The sequence below is a fragment of the Onychostoma macrolepis genome, chromosome 18 (assembly GCF_012432095.1).
Source record: "Onychostoma macrolepis isolate SWU-2019 chromosome 18, ASM1243209v1, whole genome shotgun sequence".
In the NCBI taxonomy this organism is placed as follows: Eukaryota; Metazoa; Chordata; class Actinopteri; order Cypriniformes; family Cyprinidae; genus Onychostoma; species Onychostoma macrolepis.
Window position 1 is genome coordinate 32,608,910 of NC_081172.1, and position 22,727 is coordinate 32,631,636.

The 22,727-nt window shown below is 36.5% G+C and overlaps 2 protein-coding genes across 5 annotated transcripts in view; one reads left to right on the forward strand and one right to left on the reverse strand.

Annotated features, from left to right (window-relative positions):
- mob2b (MOB kinase activator 2b) overlaps positions 1–18,423 on the forward strand; it is a 46,135-nt gene extending 27,712 nt beyond the window's left edge. For 2 of the 3 annotated variants that reach the window (XM_058751130.1, XM_058751129.1), the window contains exons 2-5: positions 12,098–12,258; positions 13,465–13,558; positions 15,958–16,082; positions 17,081–18,423. In XM_058751130.1, the coding sequence (XP_058607113.1) occupies positions 12,098–12,258; positions 13,465–13,558; positions 15,958–16,082; positions 17,081–17,352 (652 nt within the window). In that variant the 3' untranslated portion in view covers positions 17,353–18,423. Of the gene's footprint in view, positions 1–3,366; positions 3,631–12,097; positions 12,259–13,464; positions 13,559–15,957; positions 16,083–17,080 lie in introns of those variants that run through there. The other variant, XM_058751128.1, reaches the window with a different exon arrangement.
- Positions 18,424–19,123: 700 nt separating this feature from the next.
- The window catches only part of abcc8b (ATP-binding cassette, sub-family C (CFTR/MRP), member 8b), a 35,100-nt gene continuing 31,496 nt past the window's right edge, over positions 19,124–22,727 (reverse strand). For both annotated transcript variants that reach the window (XM_058751276.1, XM_058751275.1), the window contains exons 39-40: positions 22,646–22,708; positions 19,124–19,683 (exon numbers count right to left, since the gene is read on the reverse strand). In XM_058751276.1, coding sequence (XP_058607259.1) covers positions 19,546–19,683; positions 22,646–22,708 — 201 coding nt within the window. In that variant the 3' untranslated portion in view covers positions 19,124–19,545. The remainder of the gene's footprint in view (positions 19,684–22,645; positions 22,709–22,727) is intronic.

The window sequence follows — 22,727 nt, forward strand, 5'->3', positions numbered from 1 at the left end:
TGAAGGCTGACGCTAGTGTTTGGATTGAAAGCAGCAGCCAGTATATTAACGGCGCTGAACACTTTTAGCATTTTGACCTTCTAAAAATAAGCTGACGGCTATGTATGCTGGTGACTTTAATGCATATACTGTATATATAAATATAGTGGGTATGCATGCTTATTTTTATTTTATATATTAGCAGAAAAGCTAAAGAGGGCCCATGCATGGAGCCAGAGAGGCTGTGAGTCTCTAGCATGCGTTTGTCTGTCTTGGCATGCTGTTAGATGACTAAAATACTAGTCCCGGGGCCAGACCGGCCCTTCTAGCTTTCCAGTGTCGAGTCTGAACATGCCTTCAAGCTCTGCAGGAAAATTCCAGCTTGATGTTCCACTGTAAATTACATTGTCATAACACGAATTGCTGCACAATAGCAGCTTCCAGTACGTTACGACTTCGTCAAAACATGCGGTGAAGCAACCTGTAAAGGAAATGATTCAGTGGTAGTTGACACATCAAGCGGTTATAGCGGTGTCATGCATCGTAATCAATATAGAGGTATTTTTAAATAAACATTTTGTTAATTCTTCTGCTAATACGCATTCATTTTATGACCATATCAGTGCAACTGATATACTGTATTATAGTTTTTGTTAATATTCAATTAAAATTAAATGTAATTTAAAGTTTTAATAATCATGACATGTTTTTGTGTTTAAGTTTTAATTGTTAGCTTTAGTTTATTTACTAATGAATTAGTAAATATTATTTATTTACTAAATATTTGATTTTTTTCAGTTATTTTTTGTTGTTGTTTAAGTAATGTTTTAGTAGTTTATTATTATTATTATTATTATTATTATTATTATTATTATTTGTGCGGATTATTATAAATTAACTTATAAAGGGAAAAAAATAATTTCTAAATTGTGACCATGCACTTATAATAATATAAAGTAATAATTTCCCTTATACATCCTTTAATTGAACTTGGCACAACTTTTTTTGTAAACATTGTTACTGATACAATATATACTGTAAGATGTGCTTATGTGTGTGTGTGTGTATATATATGTATGTATGTGTACAGTCGTGGCCAAAAGTTTTGAGAATTACATAAATATTAGTTTTCACAAAGTTTGCTGCTAAACTGCTTTTAGATATTTATTTCAGTTGTTTCTGTGATGTACTGAAATATAATTACAAGCACTTCATACGTTTCAAAGGCTTTTATCGACAATTACATGACATTTATACAAAGAGTCAGTATTTGCAGTGTTGGCCGTTCTTATTCAGGACCTCTGCAATTCGACTGGGCATGCTCTCAATCAACTTCTGGGCCAAATCCTGACTGATAGCAACCCATTCTTTCATAATCACTTCTTGGAGTTTGTCAGAATTAGTGGGTTTTTGTTTGTCCACCCGCCTCTTGAGGATTGACCACAAGTTCTCAATGGGATTAAGATCTGGGGAGTTTCCAGGCCATGGACCCAAAATTTCAACGTTCTGGTCCCCGAGCCACTTAGTTTAGCCACTTTTGCCTTATGGCATGGTGCTCCATCGTGCTGGAAAATGCATTGTTCTTCACCAAACTGTTGTTGGAAGAAGTTGCTGTTGGAGGGTGTTTTGGTACCATTCTTTATTCATGGCTGTGTTTTTGGGCAGAATTGTGAGTGAGCCCACTCCCTCAGATGGGAAGCAACCCCACACATGAATGGTCTCAGGATGCTTTACTGTTGGCATGACACAGGACTGATGGTAGCGCTCACCTTTTCTTCTCCTGACAAGCCTTTTTCCAGATGCCCCAAACAATCGGAAAGGGGCTTCATCGGAGAATATGACTTTGCCCCAGTCCTCAGCAGTCCATTCACGATACTTTCTGCAGAAGATCAATCTGTCCCTGATGTTTTTTTTGGAGAGAAGTGGCTTCTTTGCTGCCCTTCTTGACACCAGGCCATCTTCCAAAAGTCTTCGCCTCACTGTGCACGCAGATGCTCTCACACCTGCCTGCTGCCATTCCTGAGCAAGCTCTGCACTGGTGGCACTCCGATCCCGCAGCTGAATCCTCTTTAGTAGACGATCCTGGCACTTGCTGGACTTTCTTGGACGCTCTGAATCTTTCTTTACAAGAATTGAACCTCTTTCCTTGAAGTTGCTGATGATCCTATAAATTGTTGATTTAGGTGCAATCTTAGTAGCCACAATATCCTTGCCTGTGAAGCCATTTTTATGCAACGCAATGATGGCTGCACGCGTTTCTTTGCAGGTCACCATGGTTAACAATGGAAGAACAAAGATTTGAAGCATCACCCTCCTTTTAACATGTCAAGTCTGCCATTCTAACCCAATCAGCCTGACATAATGATCTCCAGCCTTGTGCTCGTCAACATTCTCACCTGAGTTAACAAGACGATTACTGAAATGATCTCAGCAGGTCCTTTAATGACAGCAATGAAATGCAGTGGAAAGGTTTTTTTGGGATTAAGTTAATTTTCATGGCAAAGAAGGACTATGCAATTCATCTGATCACTCTTCATAACATTCTGGAGTATATGCAAATTGCTATTATAAAAACTTAAGCAGCAACTTTTCCAATTTCCAATATTTATGTGATTCTCAAAACTTTTGGCCACGACTGTATATATGTGACCCTGGAGCACAAAACCAGTCTTAAGTCGCTGGGGTATATTTGTAGCAATAGCCAAAAATACATTATATGGGTCAAAATTATCCATTTTTATTTTATTTGACTGGATATTAAGTAAAGATCATGTTCCATGAAGATATTTTGTACATTTATTACCGTAAATATATAAAACTTTCATTTTTGATTAGTAATATGCATTGCTAAGAACTTAATTTGGACAATTTTAAAGGCAATTTTCTCTATTTTTATTGTTATTTTTTTTATTTATTTATTTTATTTTTTTGCACCCTCAGATTCCAGATATTCATATAGTTGTATCTTGGCCAAATATTGTCCAAATATTGCCTAACAAACCACACATCAATGGAAAGCTTATTTATTCAGCTTTCAGATGATGCATAAATCTCAATTTAAAAAAAAATGACACTTAAAACTGTTTTTATACATGTATGTGTATATATTATCTATTTAAGTTATAAAAATGCCAGGCAAAGTGCTTTTAGAATCTTTAATAAATTAATGAAATAGTTTAGTCTTGGAATGGTAGAAAAATGAGGTTTCCAGTGAGGAGAAAGCTTTGCATCTTTAGATACCTGATGAATATAGTGGAAAAGCATATGCATATATGCATTATATTATTCCAGTAGAACTACAGGCATCCTATCTGTTAGTTCCCCAGTGCGAGTTATTGCTGTGCCGGTGTTTGGGGGGAAATCCAGTTCTACTGTCTGTGTGAGAGGCACATGCATGAGGTTTCTTACATTCCAAATATTGCGCCTTGGCCCCTCCCATCAGTTCTGCGATTGGCCAGAAGTTCAGCTGCAGGAGAAGCACAGCAGAGCAATGCTGCTGCAAACCCTGGGTTCGCTTGATCAGAATCTATGATCGCGTTCAAAGCGGGCGTCTGGAAACATGGTCGGAGATGACAGCGCGCTCGTGCAGAGATCCCCAAAAAACGGATTAAGCTGTAAAATGGTCCTTCAGGCGGTTGGCAAAGTGCTGAGGTATCGTTATCCGTCTCCTGTGCTCCTCTACTGATGGCAATGTTTTCTCGCTCAAGTTCTTCTTGTATGCGACGGAATGGAACTTAACACTAACTTTAATTGTTAGCAGCGCACCTTTATAGTTCGTGTGATTTGCATGGTTGCCAGGTTTCGTCAAGCTGTAATGATATATTATCTTTCCCCGCGGGGCTCATATAGATAAGTTATTATTAGACTGAATTGCGGCGCGGTTATTTCTGTGTCAGTGGACCAGAAGGTGCACCGGTATTTGTATTCACCATATAGGCGGTTTATATATATATATATATAAATTACCCCTAAAGTGCCCCAAAAAAGTTATTTATATGATACGATATTTATTCGAAGTCCATCTAGTGATGATTTTACTACCGCTTTGTTGACCTGTTGCTGTCAGATACCTGCGTTCACTGTTTGTTGTTGAAAGTGTAGCTAATATGAATATAGACTTTTATATTTATATAATGCATTGAATCAGTAACAACTTACAAAAAGCACCATGTGAAAATTAAATGATGAGATTTTATATGGATAGAAATATATAACACTGAATATAATTTTCTTTGCACCCTTCACACATTACATTGTATAGAGAAAGCACTATATGGTGCATAGAGCAATGAATATATTTATATATTTCTTTTTTATATATATATATATTTTAGTCATTTGTCCCATTGTCAATCAGTTAGAATAATTGTTGTTGACATTAGTGTTTTTTTGTTAGTTTTTTTTCCCCCCTGTTATGTGTGTGTGTGTGTGTGTGTGTGTTTTGTGAATAAGTTGTATGTTGTACCAGTAGCGGAGACAAAAAGACAAATTTCCTTGACAATGGATTATAGAGTTTTAAAAAATAAAATAAATATTAGCATTACAAATAGCTGCTTTATTTTATTTATTATTATGAATTATTATTATTATTATTTTTTTCCATGTAGTTTCAGACTTTTGGACCCCACTGTATATAAGATATAATATGCGTATGGAAGCAGTCCCCCGAAAGCAGTATAGGTTTTGAGACGCATCCAAATGTTTTATTTGTTACATAGTTGGCACTTTTTATCCAGAGCGCAGTTTAATCACTAAGTGTGGGCTGTGTGTTTTCCAGATTACAATGGAAGCTAATTTGTTGTTGATTAATGCTCAGGTCCACTGCTTTAGTGAATAAGTGAACAGGTACAGTCTGTCTCAGGGTCTGGGGTCATTCGGTGGCTTCAGGCGAGATGTAAAGTGACCGACTGAAAGAAGAGAGCTCTTCCTGTCTGTCAGTTAATCATTTAACAAACGCATTGTGTGCAGCTGCAATGAGCACTGATCGCATACAGCGCGTTTGCTGCGGATTTCAGAGATTATCATGGCCAGCCGTAACTATATGCTTGTGCTGTCATTTTACAGCATATTTCTTTAAGAAGCATTATATATGTAAGTGTTGGTAAATTGTCTATCAGATAACTCTATTATTGCATACTTGATAAATGCAAGTGTGATGGTGTTTGCAGTGCATTTGTGAGAAGAGTCCAAGTAGTTATCTGCCTTTAAATAAGTTGCTGCCAGAAAGTTTATGTATAGTTGTTTATGGACTTGCATTTATTATCATTATAGCATTATTCCATACCAAGAATGCCAAAATTTGCATGAACTTTAAACGTCTGGATTTGTGATTTAATGCACAGCTTTGCAGGTGAAATAAACCACTGCTCTTTTATAGCCGTATACTATAGCATCAGCCTCAAGCTGACATCCATCTAATTTTAGTCTCTTGAAAAACAGTCTTGGCGTTCCTGCGTTCCCACAGACTGTGGCTTTTCAGAGAAAGGACTAATTTGATGTTTCTATAATAGTCTTTTAAATGGCACTTTTCGGGCCTGGAGCATCGGTGGCGGCTCAAGTCAGCCAGTCTGGAGTCAGAAAGCTGTTTCGTCAGCTCGGGTCATATCGGCCGTGGCTCAACTTAATCTGCCAGACTTGCTAATGTGTTTTAGGTGGGATCAGCGTCTGAGGAAATATGTGGAGACTCCCTAGTTTGAAGAGGTTTGCTAAGTGACTTTGCCTTTTAAGTCTTGCAATAGAGCGAGAGGATTAACCCAGTTAGCAAACTAAACCGCATTGCTTTCTTCTTTCACACCCATTAAAATATTTGTTTATTAATTTGGGATTCAAGGCATGTTTTTCTACCCCCTCAGTCAGGTTTATTCCTGACGTGTTTGGCATTTTTCTGATTCTGAAGGTCAGTGCGTACGTAGGATTCTCATGTTTTTGAATAGTTTAAATAGCTGAGATTCTGCTTGGTTTATATAAATGCACCAAGTTGCAAAACCCCACTTTTTTTAGTGGCTCAAGATGTCACACTATGCCTTCGCTGTTCTATGCATTAAATACTGCTACTTTAGAGTCAAATACCATGCTTTTTTTGGATTTTGCATAATGCATTAATAAAGCACGGAATGTATTTTATCTCTGTCTTGACTCTGAACGTAGGAAAATGCGTCAGCAAAGTCAGTGGAATGTTTTTCAGCGTGTCTCGCCCATAATGGACTAGGCATGTAGCTTCTGAGTATTTGCCAGAGAACATGCCCTGAGAATAAAAATAGGTTCGATTCTTCCCAGTCAAACGTTCCTAATTGCACAAACTTTTCACATTTCACTGTCTGAGAGCGACACCAGTCTCTGATCGTATCTTACACGGCCGTTCATAACAGCTGAGCTCGTCTTGTTCCCACAAAGAGCATCAGAAATGCCTTCTCAGACTTCACGTCTGTCTGCAATCTACATCTCTGCATTTCCTTTTGGGAGTCTGTAGTTCATTGTTAGATTGTGATCCCGGGAAGGAAGTTGGGTGCAGCGATTAAGCCGAAAAGTCTATTGCATCATTTGACTTTCCTGAAAACCACATGCATGACTGAGAGACTGTTCTGAGGAAGAGAAACGTGCCTCCTCCCTGTTTTATTAACCATAAATGGAATCAAACGCAGGCAGGTCAGCAATCAGACCACACGGAGCGGTCATCTGCGATTCACTGACTGTTGTCACTGCGTGTGTGTTTTGCACTTGGCCTAATGGCTGTTGCACAGCCAGCCTTTGGATGCATAATCGCATTGGACTGTGTACTAAGGTGTGCGATATTGACAAAAAAAAGATATCTCCATATTTTCTGGGATTTTAAGGATACCGATAATTAGACGATATTTTGCTGAGCGTGTTATTGTGCTGATATCTTAAGGACTGTCGTGGACAGTTGACTCCTGAAGTTTTTGATATTCTTCATATTCTGTGTGGTGGTTAACAACAGTGACAGAAATAATCTTGATTTGTACCTTTTTTATGGACATTTTTACCTGTATGAAGCCTTTTTTTATTTTCTTTCTAAAAGTGTGCTTTTTTTGTGTGTGTCAAGTCAATTTAATCAGTCAATTAGAATAAGACATTTGTGACCCTGGACCACAAAACCAGTCATACATTACATCATACATCATCTGAAAGCTGAATAGGACAATATTTGGCCGAGATGCAACTATTTGAAAATCTGAGGGTGCAAATGGTAAGTAGCAGTGTGTGTAAATAGATCATGATTTTCTTTTTTCTTTTTTTGTTGTACTTTTGGTAGTTGCAAGTTAAAAGCCACCAGATGTTGAGTGCTTCAGAGCTTCTTCCGTGAGGAACAGGAACAGTCGAGATGGTTATCATTGTCTGGAAGAGCAGGAATGAAAAAGCTCCCGCTATAATCTCAAAAGAATGCATGCAACCTTTGATCTGTACAGTATATGAATACAGGAAATGGAAAGGCAACTGTAAACTAAAAATGCTGTAAATATACAGTTGCTATTATTCTGTAGGTTGAAAAGGTACAAGTTGTTTTTGTGTAAAAAAAAAAAAAAATTGAAATTCAGAGGAGAAAAAATAAAATAAATCAAATAATAGCAGTGAGGAGGTTTACCTGCACATTGCTTTCTTCTATGCCTATTAATTTACCTAAAATATGTGTTACTTTGTTACTTTTTAATGGAGTGTAACAAATTGCATCATTGCTGCATTTTGTGCCTGAGCTCTTCCAGTAAAGCTGAAAACTTTCAATGGAGAAAAAAAGAAATAAAAATCAAATAAATATATATATAAGTACATAATGTGTCCTATAAAGTAGCATATCACAAATATGAGTGTCTCTCTTTTTGTATTTATTTATTGTTATTTATTTTTTTCCATATGTTTTGATTGTGTTAGGCAATGAGTTGTCATTTTAAGTGTGAAACTGGCTGGAAGCAAAACATCTGGGATTTAGGCCTAAGTTTCAAACTGAGTTTGAAGTGAATCTGTGATTGTAGAATGAAGCTGTGTTGGACAGCAGTTGCTCTGTGAACGGCTGCAGCTTCTCTCGTGGGCCTTGGACCTCCAGTTGTTCAAGTGTTTCAATCGTCCTTTGTTTCTGTATCTCTTAGAACAGTGCATGAATGGCAGACAGATGTGCTTGTACAGTGAACAAGAGCATTAATAAAAAAAAAAATTAAAAAAAAAAACCGCTTTAAGAAATGAATGCAATATCAAATCTGGAAAATCAAACAAACCAAAAGTGCCCTTAAATCACTGTCAAATAATGCAGGGTTTCCCAAATGATGCTTCACAAGTTGTTTATAATTTGTAAAATCAAATGCACAATTTATCAAAATAAACTTGCAATATAGCTTATAGCATCGTTATATGAAAGTGTAATAGTTACATGCCTAATGCCATGATTTAATGTGCATTTTGGAAACACAACGTGTGATTGGTTGACTTTATTTACACATTTGCATAATTTCCAACATTTCTTCAATTCAGTTATTCCACAAAATAAAAGCTTAAGGACTTGAAATGTTAGCAGCAATATGCAGTCATATGTATAAATAATTAAAAAATAAAAACAATAAAAATAAAACAGAAAATAGTAAATATTTTATATCAGAGAACCGTGAAATTATTGATATATTAATTCTAAAAATAAAATGTTCAAGTTCAAATTTAGTTTGTCAAGTTTGACTTACTAAACAAAGTTTGTGAAACCCTGAAAGAAAGGATTTGTGAGATCGAATGGCCACGCTTCGCTCTGGACTCGAGGTTTCTCCCAGTGATTGTCCACAAACTCTTGATGTTCATTATGTGCCGTTCAAGATGAAACGCACCATTAAACACCCTCATGATGACTTTCCCCTAAAAGCTGTTTCCAGAGGGCACTTCCTGGCTTTAGTGCCATGCTTTTCCAGGAATCAGGAACAGTTTTGTCTAAATGGGCTCAAAAGGGAACAAAAGAATCCAAGAAGAATGACTTTGCATGGAGACGGAGGGAATTTGTGGACGCTGCAAAAAAAAATAAAAAATAAATTCACAAATGTGGCACAGAAGCAGTCATAAGCAGCACAGGTATATTTGTAGCAATAGCCAACAATACATTGTATGGGTCAAAATTATCAATTTTTTTCTTTTATGCCAAAAATCATTAGGATATTAAGATCATGTTCCATGAAGATACTTTGTAAATTTCCTACCGTAAATACATCAAAACTTAATTTCTGATTAGTAATATGCATTGCTAAGAACTTAATTTGAACAACTTTAAAGGCGATTTTTCTCAATATTTTGATTTGCACCCTCAGATTTCGAATAGTTGCATCTCGGCCTAATATTGTCCGATCCTCAATTATTCAAATTGACCCTTATGACTGGTTTTGTGGTGCAGGGTCACAAATGATACCCAACATTTCTTTGTCTTTAGATATAAATGTTGTTTTATCGCGCACATAAAATTGCTTCAGGTAATGAAAACGTCCCCAGACCATCTCTGCTGTCCCTGCAGACTCGGACTGAGGCACAGGCTGGTTTCTGGAGGTTGCTGGTGTGTGTTAGTGGTCAGCGTGTGGACGTGAATCTCTGTGTGTTTAGCAGCGCTGGCCTCTGGCTGAGGTTTTAGGTCGTGCCTCATTAAAGCAACAAGGCCGCTCTCTGTGTGGAGAGCCTGAACTGGCCCCGGGCCCCGGAGTCAAACAACATGGGAGCAGCTGTCTAAAGAGCAGGCCAGTCTGTCCTTTCAGATGGACACAGACACGGCTTTATATCGCGCTGCTGTTATTGGACGGCCGCGCTGTAGGAAAAAAAACAGCAAACTAAGATATGAGACCTCTTTACTGTTTCCAACTGCTTGGCATCACATTTGATATCAGAAACACTGCTGATGTGAGACTCTCCCTGTTACAAGAAAAAAAATCTTCCCGTGTCAAAGTTAACGATAAAGCCAATTTCCAGTTAATAGGTCGATTGTTTTTATGTTCTGATCATGTATTTTAGCACCTTGCTGATATGTGTATGTATGAAGCAAATGTTTCCATATGACCAGTAATTCGTAAACAGAATATCATCAGCGATCACTTAACATTAACCTAGTAACCTGGTATTATTATTATTATTATTATTATTATTATTATTATTTATTTATTTATTTTTTGGGTGGTAAAAGTATTTAAGTATTTCAAATAATAATAAAAATTAACAGGGAAACTATTCTTTTTATTTATTTTTTTTTATTTTTTTTATTATTATTATTAATGATGCGCTGAAATAAAAAAAATCTGGATGCACTTGGCCGAAAACCAAAACTAAAAGTAGATATTTGTATAATAGAATTGATATTGTTGCAGCATTTTTATCAAACTAAAAATATATTTGATTTAATAAAAATTATTTGAATTATTAAATTTGATTAATTAATTGGTTATGTAAACATTTTAATAACAAAGAATTGCAAAACGGTATGCACATCCAAAAGACCCAAAAATGTTTTTGGAGCTATAATTTTCAGTGTGCTGATAATTTACTGCTTAGCTTACTTTACTTTACTTTAATTTTTTGTTTCATAACATAATTATATTTCCACTCCAATTTATTGTTAATATAAGTCTGTCTACTCCTTACAGACTAAAGGTAACTGGCGTGAGCAGAATTGTGCTCTGTTAGCACATTTTTCCTGGCCTACTCGGTCATCTTTGACACAGTAAAAGTTTGACCAAGTGGTTTTGTATGAAAGCTTGATTTCCAAAAAGTCTTTTGCGTTTTAAAGGTGCTGTGAGGTAATCGTTGGCTCTTGAAGCTCTTGTTTTCCATGAAAGCAGCTCTTGTGTGTTGGAGTGGAGTGTTATTACTGTATTAGCGTGGGTGTTTGATGTTGAGACGGGTGTGGTGTGAGGACTGGGTCTGATGGTAATATAACCCGCCTGTGCTAAAAATAGATGTGGAAGGAAAAGCCTGAATGTCTGTGGTCTGCTGCGCTAATTACAGGGTAAGGTTAACTGAGCGAACCTGCAGTGGAAAAATGGATGTGCACAGATTGTTGCGTAGTTTGCCGCGACGCACGAGCTGTCCGTATGTGCTTACATAACACACTAACTTTTACTATCTCCACACATACAGTTCCTTGCTGTCAACTAGTCAATACTGAATATTTGTAATATATGCAATGATTTTTGGACATGCTGCGTTCGAGACGCCTCGGATGTGGGATATTTCCCACCAAAAACCCGGAAGTAATGGATTTGGTAACATTAAAAAAAATAATGTTGCTAATGATTTAGTAGCATTAAAATGTTACAAGTATTTGTTAACATTAAAAGTGCACCGTTCCATAAATTATTTCCGGGTTGAAGTGGGAAATATCCCAAATCCGAGGCGTCTCGAACGCAGCATTAGTCCTTTAATGTCGATCATGGATCAAACAACGAATGTATTTGTGCTGTTTAATGCATTTGAGTCAGTGCGTAACTGACATGTCACTGGTATATTTTTCATCTGATAATCTTAGAAAGTCATGTAAATATATCAATTTTGGTGTCAGGAGTGGGCGAGGCTTACGCGAGTGAACGAGCGCTGCTGTGCGCATGCGCAATAAACAGACGAACAGTAGTGCGATAATTCTGAGTAAAATATGCATTTTGATAAATTGTTGTTGGACATTAAATGTGCCTTTTTTATTGAATTTTAAACCTACATATGCATGTATTTTTATGATAGCAGTAAAGGGGCTATTATAATGGGTAAATAAAATGTAAGCTAATACAGTCCTAATTACTAGCTCGGATGAGTTCTTATAGCAGTTAAAATGTAGTTTTAATTTAGTGATTTTAATGCTTTAAAGAGCAATTTTAGATTGTGATGTTCTGCTAACTATAAAAGGTACAGCTGTCGTAAAACCAGAGAGACTGAGGTTGATCTATGTTAAACTTGCTTTATGGAACCAAATCATTTGACAATGAGTCAGACTAACTGCAATAAGCCTGGCCTATTTGCATATCGCATCAGCCTCAGTTATGAGATGCACATCCCTAGTGTGTGTGTGTGTGTGTGTGTGTGTGTGTTAAATATTAGTTTAAGACCTTGTTCACAGCTCTATCAGGTTGAGTAACCTCAGTTTGCCCTCGTTTCATCCGCACAGGAAGGGCAAAGGGAAGCCCAATGGAAAGAAGCCGCCCACCGAGGAGAAGAAGCATTACCTAGATGCAGAATACACCAAAGTAAGAGTCGTCGACTTCGACCTCAAGGAGCTGGTGGTTTTGCCGAGGGAGATCGACCTGAACGAATGGCTTGCTTGCAACAGTAAGTGACTCACAGAATTAATGCTTCAATAGAATTAAGACCCAGTTAAACTCACAACGCCGTTTTTCATGCTCTTTGGTAGAAGATCACGTCTGAAGTCAAGATCGTGTCCCGAATGCTGTTTAATTATATTTAGTTGCTTTTAAAAGTGATCCAGCATTTCTAATTACTCATTATTTTTGGCCGTAGGAATCTTAGCAATGCAGAGGGGAAAAAAAGGTCCCCGATTTTAGGTATAATTTTCTCACGTTGCGTTATGTTGGTTGTTTTTAATCTGGCAAACGGCCGACCCTTGACCCCAACCGTCTGCTGTCGTGTTGTGTCTAGTTACTAGGTGTGTTTTGAAAACATCAGAGGGAATGTATGATTTCACCTCTGTGTTATATAACCGTATGATAAATCAGCTCAGAATAACATTCCAGAGCCACGAATCACACCATTGTTTGTATTTCCCTCCATTTTATCTTGAAAGAAACATGTGGAGAAAACAAAGTATGGCTTAATTTAGGAAACTTTAATACACTTTCAAATTTCACAAGCACTTATTAAACCAAAACACTGCCTTTTATGGTTAATCGAAGCCATTGCTCTGGATCAGTTCAGTTTACAGCGTTTCCGCTGAAAGCTCAGTCGACTCACGTGGTACTTGAGTGGATTGTTTAATTTCCATAGAATATATTTCACCAAAGCTGCGTTTATTTGATCAAAAATACAGTAAAAATTGACACATTTTTTACAATTTCAAACAGCTGTTTTCTATGTGAATATCTGTTGAACTGTAATTTATTTCTGTGATGCACAGCTGTATTTTGAGCATCATTACTCCAGTCTTCAGAGTCACATGATCTTCAGAAATCATTCTAATATACTGATTTGATGCTCGAGAAACATTTCTGATGTTGAAAACAGTTGTTGATATATTACCACGGTACTTTTATGTGATAAACTTTACGCAATTATTTACATAATAGACACAATAATAGCTAATGTTAATAAATCATAATTAAAATATATACGTAATGTTATTAAATGTGCATAGTTGCATACATTTATAAAAATGAAAAAGGTGTAAACAAAGGCATCAGTTTTTATAGAATGACTTAGAATATACATTTCACAATATGTTCCTTTTCTTACGATTGATTACTAAAGGATTGCGGTGTTTTATCATTCGTTAATCTTTGCATCATCTGTGTGATTCTCTAGCCACGACGTTCTTCAATCTCATTAACCTGCAGTACAGCACAATCTCAGAGTTCTGCACGGGGGAGACGTGTCCGGCCATGACCGCCTGCAATACGTGAGTGTCGTCTTCATCCTGACCCTCTTATCCATTATTAAGCCTGCAGACTCTCAGAGACGTGCCGAGCGGAAACTAGACTCTCAGGGGTCGCGGCCCGGGGCCGGGGTCACGACCCGCAGTCCAGCTCGAGCTCGACCTCAGGGAGAGATGTGATCGAACAAGAACAAGTTTCTCATTTTTAATAGGAATGCATGATATTATCGGACCAATATCAGAATTGGCAGATAATGGCTTTTTTAAAATGTAAGCATCGGCCCGATATGAAAAATTATGCCAATATGTCTTGCCGATAAGAGGAATATATTAACTCGCATGTGCTCAGGGTGTGCTAGCGATTATATCACGTCAGCAGTGTGGCTCATTCTTGAAGCAAAGTTTTGCCTGAATGATGATTAGATTCACTGTTTTGGATCTGCATTTAAACTGAGAATGCGTTCGGTGCGAGAGAGAGTCCCCTGGGTCCTAATGCCTGCCCCGTTAGGGGGCGCTGTTGGCCTACTTCTAATAAAATGAAAGCAAAATACACAAATAATATTTAGACCGTTTCTGATTAAATATAGTAATTGATGCCATAAAATCATGAGTATGTTTTGATTTTAAAGGTCAGAAGCTATAGCTTATATGAACCAAAAAAAAAAAATGACACTTAAATTAAATAATTTTTATATATACTGATTTATTAATGTGTAATTGTTATATTTTTAAAAGATTTTCAGAATTTGTACAACTCTTTTGGTTTAGACCATTTACAAATGTTAAATAAAATGTTAAGGTTACCACAGCATCTTTCTGAAAAAAGGGGAAAAAATTCAGCTATTTATTTTTATATGTTTATTTATAGTTCTTTTCAAATCTTCAATGTCCTGTCATTATAAAACATAATTTGCTTATAATTTCCACACAGGAGAGACTCTGTGTTAAAACAAAAGGAAATATATTGGCATCGGCTATCGGCCAAAATTACTTGAAAAATATCGGATATCGGCAAAAGTCCAATATTGTGCATCGCTAATTTTTAATCGGATTTTATTTGATTCGTTCTTCCTGTTATGCCAGAGGAATGGTTGAGTGTTGCTGACGTTTTGTTTATGTCCTGCTGGAAAAACAAACAATAGAAACCATCACAGAAATTCTAATGGTTTTCACTACCAATATCATTACAAACCATCAACTTTTAACCATTAAAACCATTAAAAAATGTGTCCCGAATTGGCAAAATGAGTAGTAATGCGCACGGTCTAATTTTGAGCTACAGACAAAAAAAAGTGAAAAAATATTGATTTTGGACAAATTTGAGGTTTTCACAGAAATGAGTTCATTAAGCCCTCTTCTAGTGATCCCAGTGCTCCAAATAGTGATTAAACATCTAAAATGAGCTTTATTTGTACATTTTCTGAGAGGAGTGCTTTTGTAGTGTTAATGTATTTGTAATGAACACACTGAAATTATTTTTACATTTGATTATTTGTTTTTCTTACTTGAATGCTTTTGTTTAGATGTAAAATGAAAAAAAGTAATGCACTATGCCTATTTGATTCTTTCATATATTTGTTCTACTGTTGTTCTTGTTTTTGGGCATCTGTTCTTATTTTTAATAACAAAGATAACATTAAAAAACGGCTATATTGAGGTTATTAATATAGTAATTAACATTAAGAAAGGAGGTGGAGGAAACAATGCACTGTTGATTTGGAACCTTTAGAAAACTTCCGCTTGATTTTTCTCAAAACTGACTCTGTCGACTTCAAACAGGTGTAGCTCGAGTCATTTTTCGTCCGATTCCAACAAATCATATCACTTTGAAGGTATTTTAATGGAGCATAAATAACTCATTTTTGAACATTTGCATATTGTGACTTATTTTGCCAGCACAGGTCATAAATGGTTTTCTGTAGTGTGTTTTGGGACATATTCCATGAGGATTTATTGGTTTTAACAAGCCACCACCAATAGAAGGCGAACAATTACCAGCAGATACCAACAGGGTGCATTACAGTGTCCATTAAAACCAATACAAGTCCTATTACAACCAGTAAAACCATTACAAAATAACTGGGTCACCGGTGTGTTGATGGGAAATGAGTGTTTACCGAAGCGTTTATTGAATAACTGACGCATCAAAAATATATCCTGGTCATGTTTATGGGAAGATTCACTATCAGACCGTTTGGTTAATGAACAACCGCTGAGCAGAAAGTGTGTCAGAGAGACGATTGATGGAGGGACGAACATCCGTTTACTGTGTGCTGTCAGAGGATTGGAGAAAGAGGAGTGAACGAAGGGAAACGATGATGATGCTGTACTTCTGTTTTAGGTTGATCTAGCAGAGGTCTGTGTGTTTCTAAGCAAAATCAACTAGATTCTGACATTTTCTCAATTAAATATCCGTCTCTCAGGACATACTACTGGTATGATGAAAAAGGGAAGAAGACGAAATGCACAGCGCCGCAGTACGTGGATTTCGTCATGAGTTCAGTCCAGAAGCTGGTGACCGATGAGGACATCTTTCCCACCAAATATGGTGAGTGAGTCTCTGCCGCCACCTGGTGATGCATGAGCAAACCGCACGACTTTATTTGCAACATGAAAACAAGACAATACTTTTTACTTGTCTAGAAAATCCTTCTTGATTTAAGATTTTTATTTTTATTTTATTGCAGTGTATAATGAAAAGTGCAATGCAAATAAATATGAATTAAATTGAATGACCTTCAGGAACATATGTAGGGTTCCTGTGGTCTTGGAATATTCTTGTTTTTCTTAGTATATAATATTAATTATTTGTATAATTTCACTATCGCTATAGAAGTTATAAGAATAATTATATTTACTGGGGCTAGCAAGGATGCATTAATTTGATCAAAAGTGACACTAAAGACATTTATAATATTACAAAAGATTTATATTTCAAATAAATGCTGTTCTTTTGAACTTTCTATTCATCTGTGAATCTTTGAAAATAAAATGCATCACGGCTTCCACAAAAAGTATTGTGCAGCACGATCATAAATCAGTATATTAGAATGATTTCTGAAGATCATGTGACACTGAAGACTGCAGTAATGATGCTGAAAATTCAGCTTTGATCACAGAAATTAATTACATTTTAACAGATATTCACATAGAAAACAGCTGTTTTAAATTGTAAAAATATGTCAATTTTTACTGTATTTTTGATCAAACGTATGCAGCCTTGTTGAGCAGAAGAGACTTGGGTTACACTTTATTTTAAGGTGTCCTTGTTTCATATTTAAGTATTCTGTAATATTAATTAACTGCATGTACTTACTCTATGGTTAGGTTTAGGGTTTGGCTTAGGGTTACTTGCATGTAATTATGCATAATTTATTGTTGTTATAATAGTAAAATGTTTTATAAGTACACTTTAAAATAAAGTGTTACCGAGACTTCCTTCAAAAACATACTCCAAACTTTTGAACAGTAGTGCATGTCACGTATTTCTGAAATGCACTGGTCTAAATGTGTGGGCACTGATGCAGTTGGTCTGCTCGTCTGCAGGTAAAGAGTTCCCCAACACCTTCGACACGCTGGTGAAGAAAATCTGCAGGTATCTCTTCCACGTTCTGGCCCACATCTACTGGTCCCACTACAAGGAGTCGGTGGCCATGGACCTGCACGGACACCTAAACACACTCTACACGCATTTCATGGTTTTTATAAGGGAATTCAATCTGATGGACCCCAAGGAGACGTCCATGATGGACGATCTGACGGAGGCCCTGTGCACTCCGCTGCCCCCTCAGCCACAGAACCACGTGACGGAGAGATGAGTCCGGCGCCGCTCCATCTCTGACCTGCCAAGCCGGGGTTCAGAAGGACTGCTGGGACTCACAGACCTTCACCCTCCCAGAACATTGCTCTCTTTAGGACCCAGTGTAAGGAGCGCTCAGCCAGGCCTCTCGCCGAATGACCTCAGACGCGGCCGTCTAACCCTTTAACCAAGAACAACCTGACCATGCTTCGGTTTCCTTCCCGTTTTCCGCTTTCTTTGGCGTCTTCCCTCGTCTTTGCCTCCGTTTGATGCAGCAGTTTCCCCTCTCTTGGTTTCATAAGGGTGTCGGCCTGGTCCTTGTGTACGGTATAAAGGTTTCTTTTTCATTTTTATAGGGTAAAAGGGGTGTGTGTGTGTGTGTGTGCGCGTGCGTGTGTGTGTTCAAGGCTTTTGCACTCAGGAACTGAGAGAGCTGTCAATGCTACCTGCTCACCCATAAGCCTCTCGGTGTCACTTTACTCATCATATAGCAATCCCATCCTCCAAAACGCCGGCCCTCTACTTATATGGGACAGACTTGTTGCATATTAGCATGTTAACCACTGTAGAGGAGAGCCGAGTTGATTCGGGCGGCCATTTTGGCTCCAGGGCCTGGGTTTCACGCGTTCTCCCTCGAGAATGACAAGGACATTCGCGTTGTCTGCTGTTGAATCCGAACGCCTGCTCTCCAGGCTCTGGAAATGGCTTGTAATCATGTCTAGCCTCATTCTGAAAAGACGATTTGTGAATGGAAGAGAATGTACATTTTAGTCTCTACGTATCGATTGCAAAGATTATTATCTTAGAGTGACTGAGAGAGCGAGAAAAAGAGCGACAGATGTTTTAGTTCTCCCTTCATCACTGTTCAGAGAGTTTGTGTTGCGACGAGAAGATCAGACTTTTTTGCTTTTATTTAATTTATTTCTCGGTTTTCTTTTTCCTTTTCGTTTCGGTTTTAGTTGACGTTTTTCAGGGCTCCTCAGTTCTGGCTTTTGTTTTATGTATTTTAATAATACTTTAAGTTAAAAGCGATTTAATATTTTAAGCTCTGCAAATTATAACCTAATAAAATATTTAAAAGTCACAAACAGTTGCATGTGGTGTCTTTTTTTTCTTTTTCAACTGTGATATCAAGAAGTGTCAAGTCACAAATAATGCAATTTCATGTGTTTTGATTATTTGAAGGTGCTGTAAGTGGTTTTAGTTGTCATGATAACCCCGCCCACAATACACATGTCAGCCAATCAGGTTACAGAAGTAAAAATCCCTTTCATTTTCTCCATAGTGGAAGTTATTTATACATTTTTAAAGACAGAACTACTGTGAGCTACAAGATGTGCTTTTGTTAAAGCCTTACTTTTAAATGATTGTAATATTTCTAACAGCAGAATTTCTGGTGGGAAAAACTACATTACCCATGATTCTGCAAAGAAATCTCCACCAATCAGAGAACAGAAGCGGGCAAAGGAGCTCCGCCCACTCCCATGAAGCACTGCGAATAAATCAATTCATTCTCCCTATGATCTCAAACTATTTATTTGAGTGCATAATGTGCATATTTTGCATTCTATGTGAAATATTTTTTTTTTTATATACACATCTAATCAACATCTTTGAATCAATGGTTTTATATCTCCATCTTTTTTTTTTCTTTTTTTTTTTTGAATGTATATAATGCTTCATGGGATTGTAGTTCTTTGCCTCATTAGGGCCCACTTGTCTTTTTGTCTGATATTCTTTTGCTTCAAATCAAAGTTTGTAATGTTGTGATTCTCCTCGTAGCTGGTTGGTTCAGTTCATGTTTTATAACTCTAAAACAAAGACTTTTTTTAGATTGCTATGGCAAATGGGTGGAAATATTTGATGATGGAGAAAATCCTGAGAAGTGGCACCCATGTTGTTGTTTCTTTTTTCTAAAACCCTAGTATCAGTGCAATTTGCATGAAGCTCAGAGTCGATCATGCAGAAGACGATAGATGGCAGTACAGGGTCAAACACCACTGTGGTATCGGTGTGTAAAGAACTGAGCGAACATTTAAAAAAACACATCCTAATGTTTTTACAACAGAGCCTCACTTAAGATCTCCAATAGGCTATTGTGGAATTCATCATTTTATTAGTTTACAGGATATTAATTGTACAAATATTACACAAACCATATACAACCATACACATCTGAATTTTGTATGATTCTGCCTCCATCCATCCACCTTTATTTGTCCGCTCGCACAAACGCGGAGAAAACGCTGTCCTTCTGCTCTAGCAGGACATCCGGTTCATCGTATTCTAAGATGCCGCCGTGTTTCATCACGATCACCACGTCTGAGCCCAGGATGGTGTGAACGCGATGCTGTCCAACACAAAACATATCAGCCATCAGATCACAGTGAGCCTCACCCTTTAACCCTATGGAAGCTTGATTCTGCCGCAGAATAACAGGTAATTGTGGCTTTTTATCTCGCAATTCTGGGAAACAAGGCAGAATTGACTAAGAGACTTAGAGTTGTGAATAAAGTCAGAATTAAAAAAAAAAAAAAACTCTAACCTTTAGACTTTTGCTCTCAGAATTGAGAGAAAAGGAAATTGAGATATAAACTGAATTTCAATGAAAAATGTCAGAATTACGGGATACAAACTGTAGTTTGAGGAAAAAAGTCAGAATTGTGAGGAAAAATAATTGGACAAATTTAGAATTATGATATATAAACGCATTGTGAGAAGTCAGAATTATGAGCTATAAACTCAGAATTGAGGAAAGTCAGAATTATGAGATATATACTCAGAATTTGATATAAACTCAGCATTGAGGAAAGTCAGAATTATGATATAAACTCAGCATTGAGGAAAGTCAGAATTATGATATAAACTCAGCATTGAGGAAAGTTAGAATTATGAGATATATGCTCAGAATTTGATATAAATTCATCATTGAGGAAAGTCAGAATTATGATATAAACTCAGCATTGAGGAAAGTCAGAATTATGAGATATATGCTCAGAATTTGATATAAATTCATCATTGAGGAAAGTCAGAATTATGATATAAACTCAGAATTGAGGAAAGTCAGAATTATGAGATATATACTCAGAATTTGATATAAACTCAGCATTGAGGAAAGTCAGAATTATGATATAAACTCAGCATTGAGGAAAGTCAGAATTATGATATAAACTCAGCATTGAGGAAATTCAGAATTATGATATAAACTCAGCATTGAGGAAAGTCAGAATTATGAGATATATGCTCAGAATTTGATATAAATTCATCATTGAGGAAAGTCAGAATTATGATATAAACTCAGCATTGAGGAAAGTCAGAATTATGAGATATATAGTCAGAATTTGATATAAACTCAGCATTGAGGAAAGTCAGAATTATGAGATATATAGTCAGAATTTGATATAAACTCAGCATTGAGGAAAGTCAGAATTATGATATAAACTCAGCATTGAGGAAAGTTAGAATTATGAGATATATACTCAGAATTGGATATAAACTTATCATTGAGGAAAGTCAGAATTATGAGATATATACTCAGAATTATGCTATAAATAGCATTGAGGAAAGTCAGAATTATGATAAACTCAGCATTGAGGAAATTCAGAATTATGATATAAACTCAGCATTGAGGAAAGTCAGAATTATGATATAAACTCAGCATTGAGGAAATTCAGAATTATGATATAAACTCAGCATTGAGGAAAGTCAGAATTATGATATAAACTCAGCATTGAGGAAATTCAGAATTATGATATAAACTCAGCATTGAGGAAAGTCAGAATTATGATATAAACTCAGCATTGAGGAAAGTCAGAATTATGAGATATATACTCAGAATTATGCTATAAACAGCATTGAGGAAAGTCAGAATTATGATAAACTCAGCATTGAGGAAAGTCAGAATTATGAGATATATACTCAGAATCGGATATAAACTTATAATTGAGGAAAGTCAGAACTATGAGATATATACTCAGAATTTGATATAAACTCAGCATTGAGGAAAGTCAGAATTATGATATAAACTCAGCATTGAGGAAAGTCAGAATTATGAGATATATACTCAGAATCGGATATAAACTTATCATTGAGGAAAGTCAGAATTATGAGATATATACTCAGAATTATGCTATAAATAGCATTGGGGAAAGTCAGAATTATGATATAAACTCAGCTTTGAGGAAAGTCAGAATTATGAGATATATATATACTCAGAATTATGATATAAACTCAGCATTGAGGAAAGTCAGAATTATGAGATATATACTCAGAATTATGCTATAAACAGCATTGAGGAAAGTCAGAATTATGATAAACTCAGCATTGAGGAAAGTCAGAATTATGAGATATATACTCAGAATTTGATAAACTCAGCATTGAGGAAAGTCAGAATTATGAGATATATACTCAGAATTTGATATAAACTCAGCATTGAGGAAAGTCAGAATTATGAGATATATACTCAGAATTTGATATAAACTCAGCATTGAGGAAAGTCAGAATTATGATATATATACTCAGAATTATGATATAAACTCTGCATTGAGGAAAGTCAGAATTATGAGATATATATACTCAGAATTATGATATAAACTCAGCATTGAGGAAAGTCAGAATTATGAGATATATATACTCAGAATTATGATATAAACTCAGCATTGAGGAAAGTCAGAATTATGAGATATATATACTCAGAATTATGATATAAACTTATCATTGAGGAAAGTCAGAATTGTGAGATATATATACTCAGAATTATGATATAAACTTATCATTGAGGAAAGTCAGAATTATGAGATGTATACTTTTTGTGAGGAATTGTGAGGAAAAAGTCAAAATTGTGAGAAATAACCTCAGAATTGAGATAAACAGAATTATGAGATATAAACTCCCAATTACCTTTTGACTTCTGAATTTTTTCCTCAGAATTGCGAGAAAAAAGTCATCATTGTGAGATATAAATTGTGAGCAATTATTATTTTATTTTTTAATGCAGTGGCAGAAATAAGCTTCCATATAATCCAGCATATTAACGTGAATGTTGCTAAGGTTTTTGTGGATTGGCATGCGTAGATGACAGTCTTCAGGTTTAGTAAATACTGTATAGCAGGGGTTCTCAACTCTGGCCCTCGAGGTCCACTGTCCTGCAGAGTGCTCTTCAGGGTCTTCAGGATCAATAGGAAGTTACTCGCAGGTCAGTCTGATCGAGGTTGGAGCTGAACTCTGCAGGAAAGAGGACCTCGAGGGCCAGAGTTGAAGACCCCTGCTGTGTAGTTTTGTATAGTATAGTTTAAAGAGGTGCAGGGACTCACTGCTATCGTTACCACTGTTCGGTCTGCAAACGCCGTCATGACTACTTTCTGCAGAATACTCTCCTACAGGAACAAAGACGGT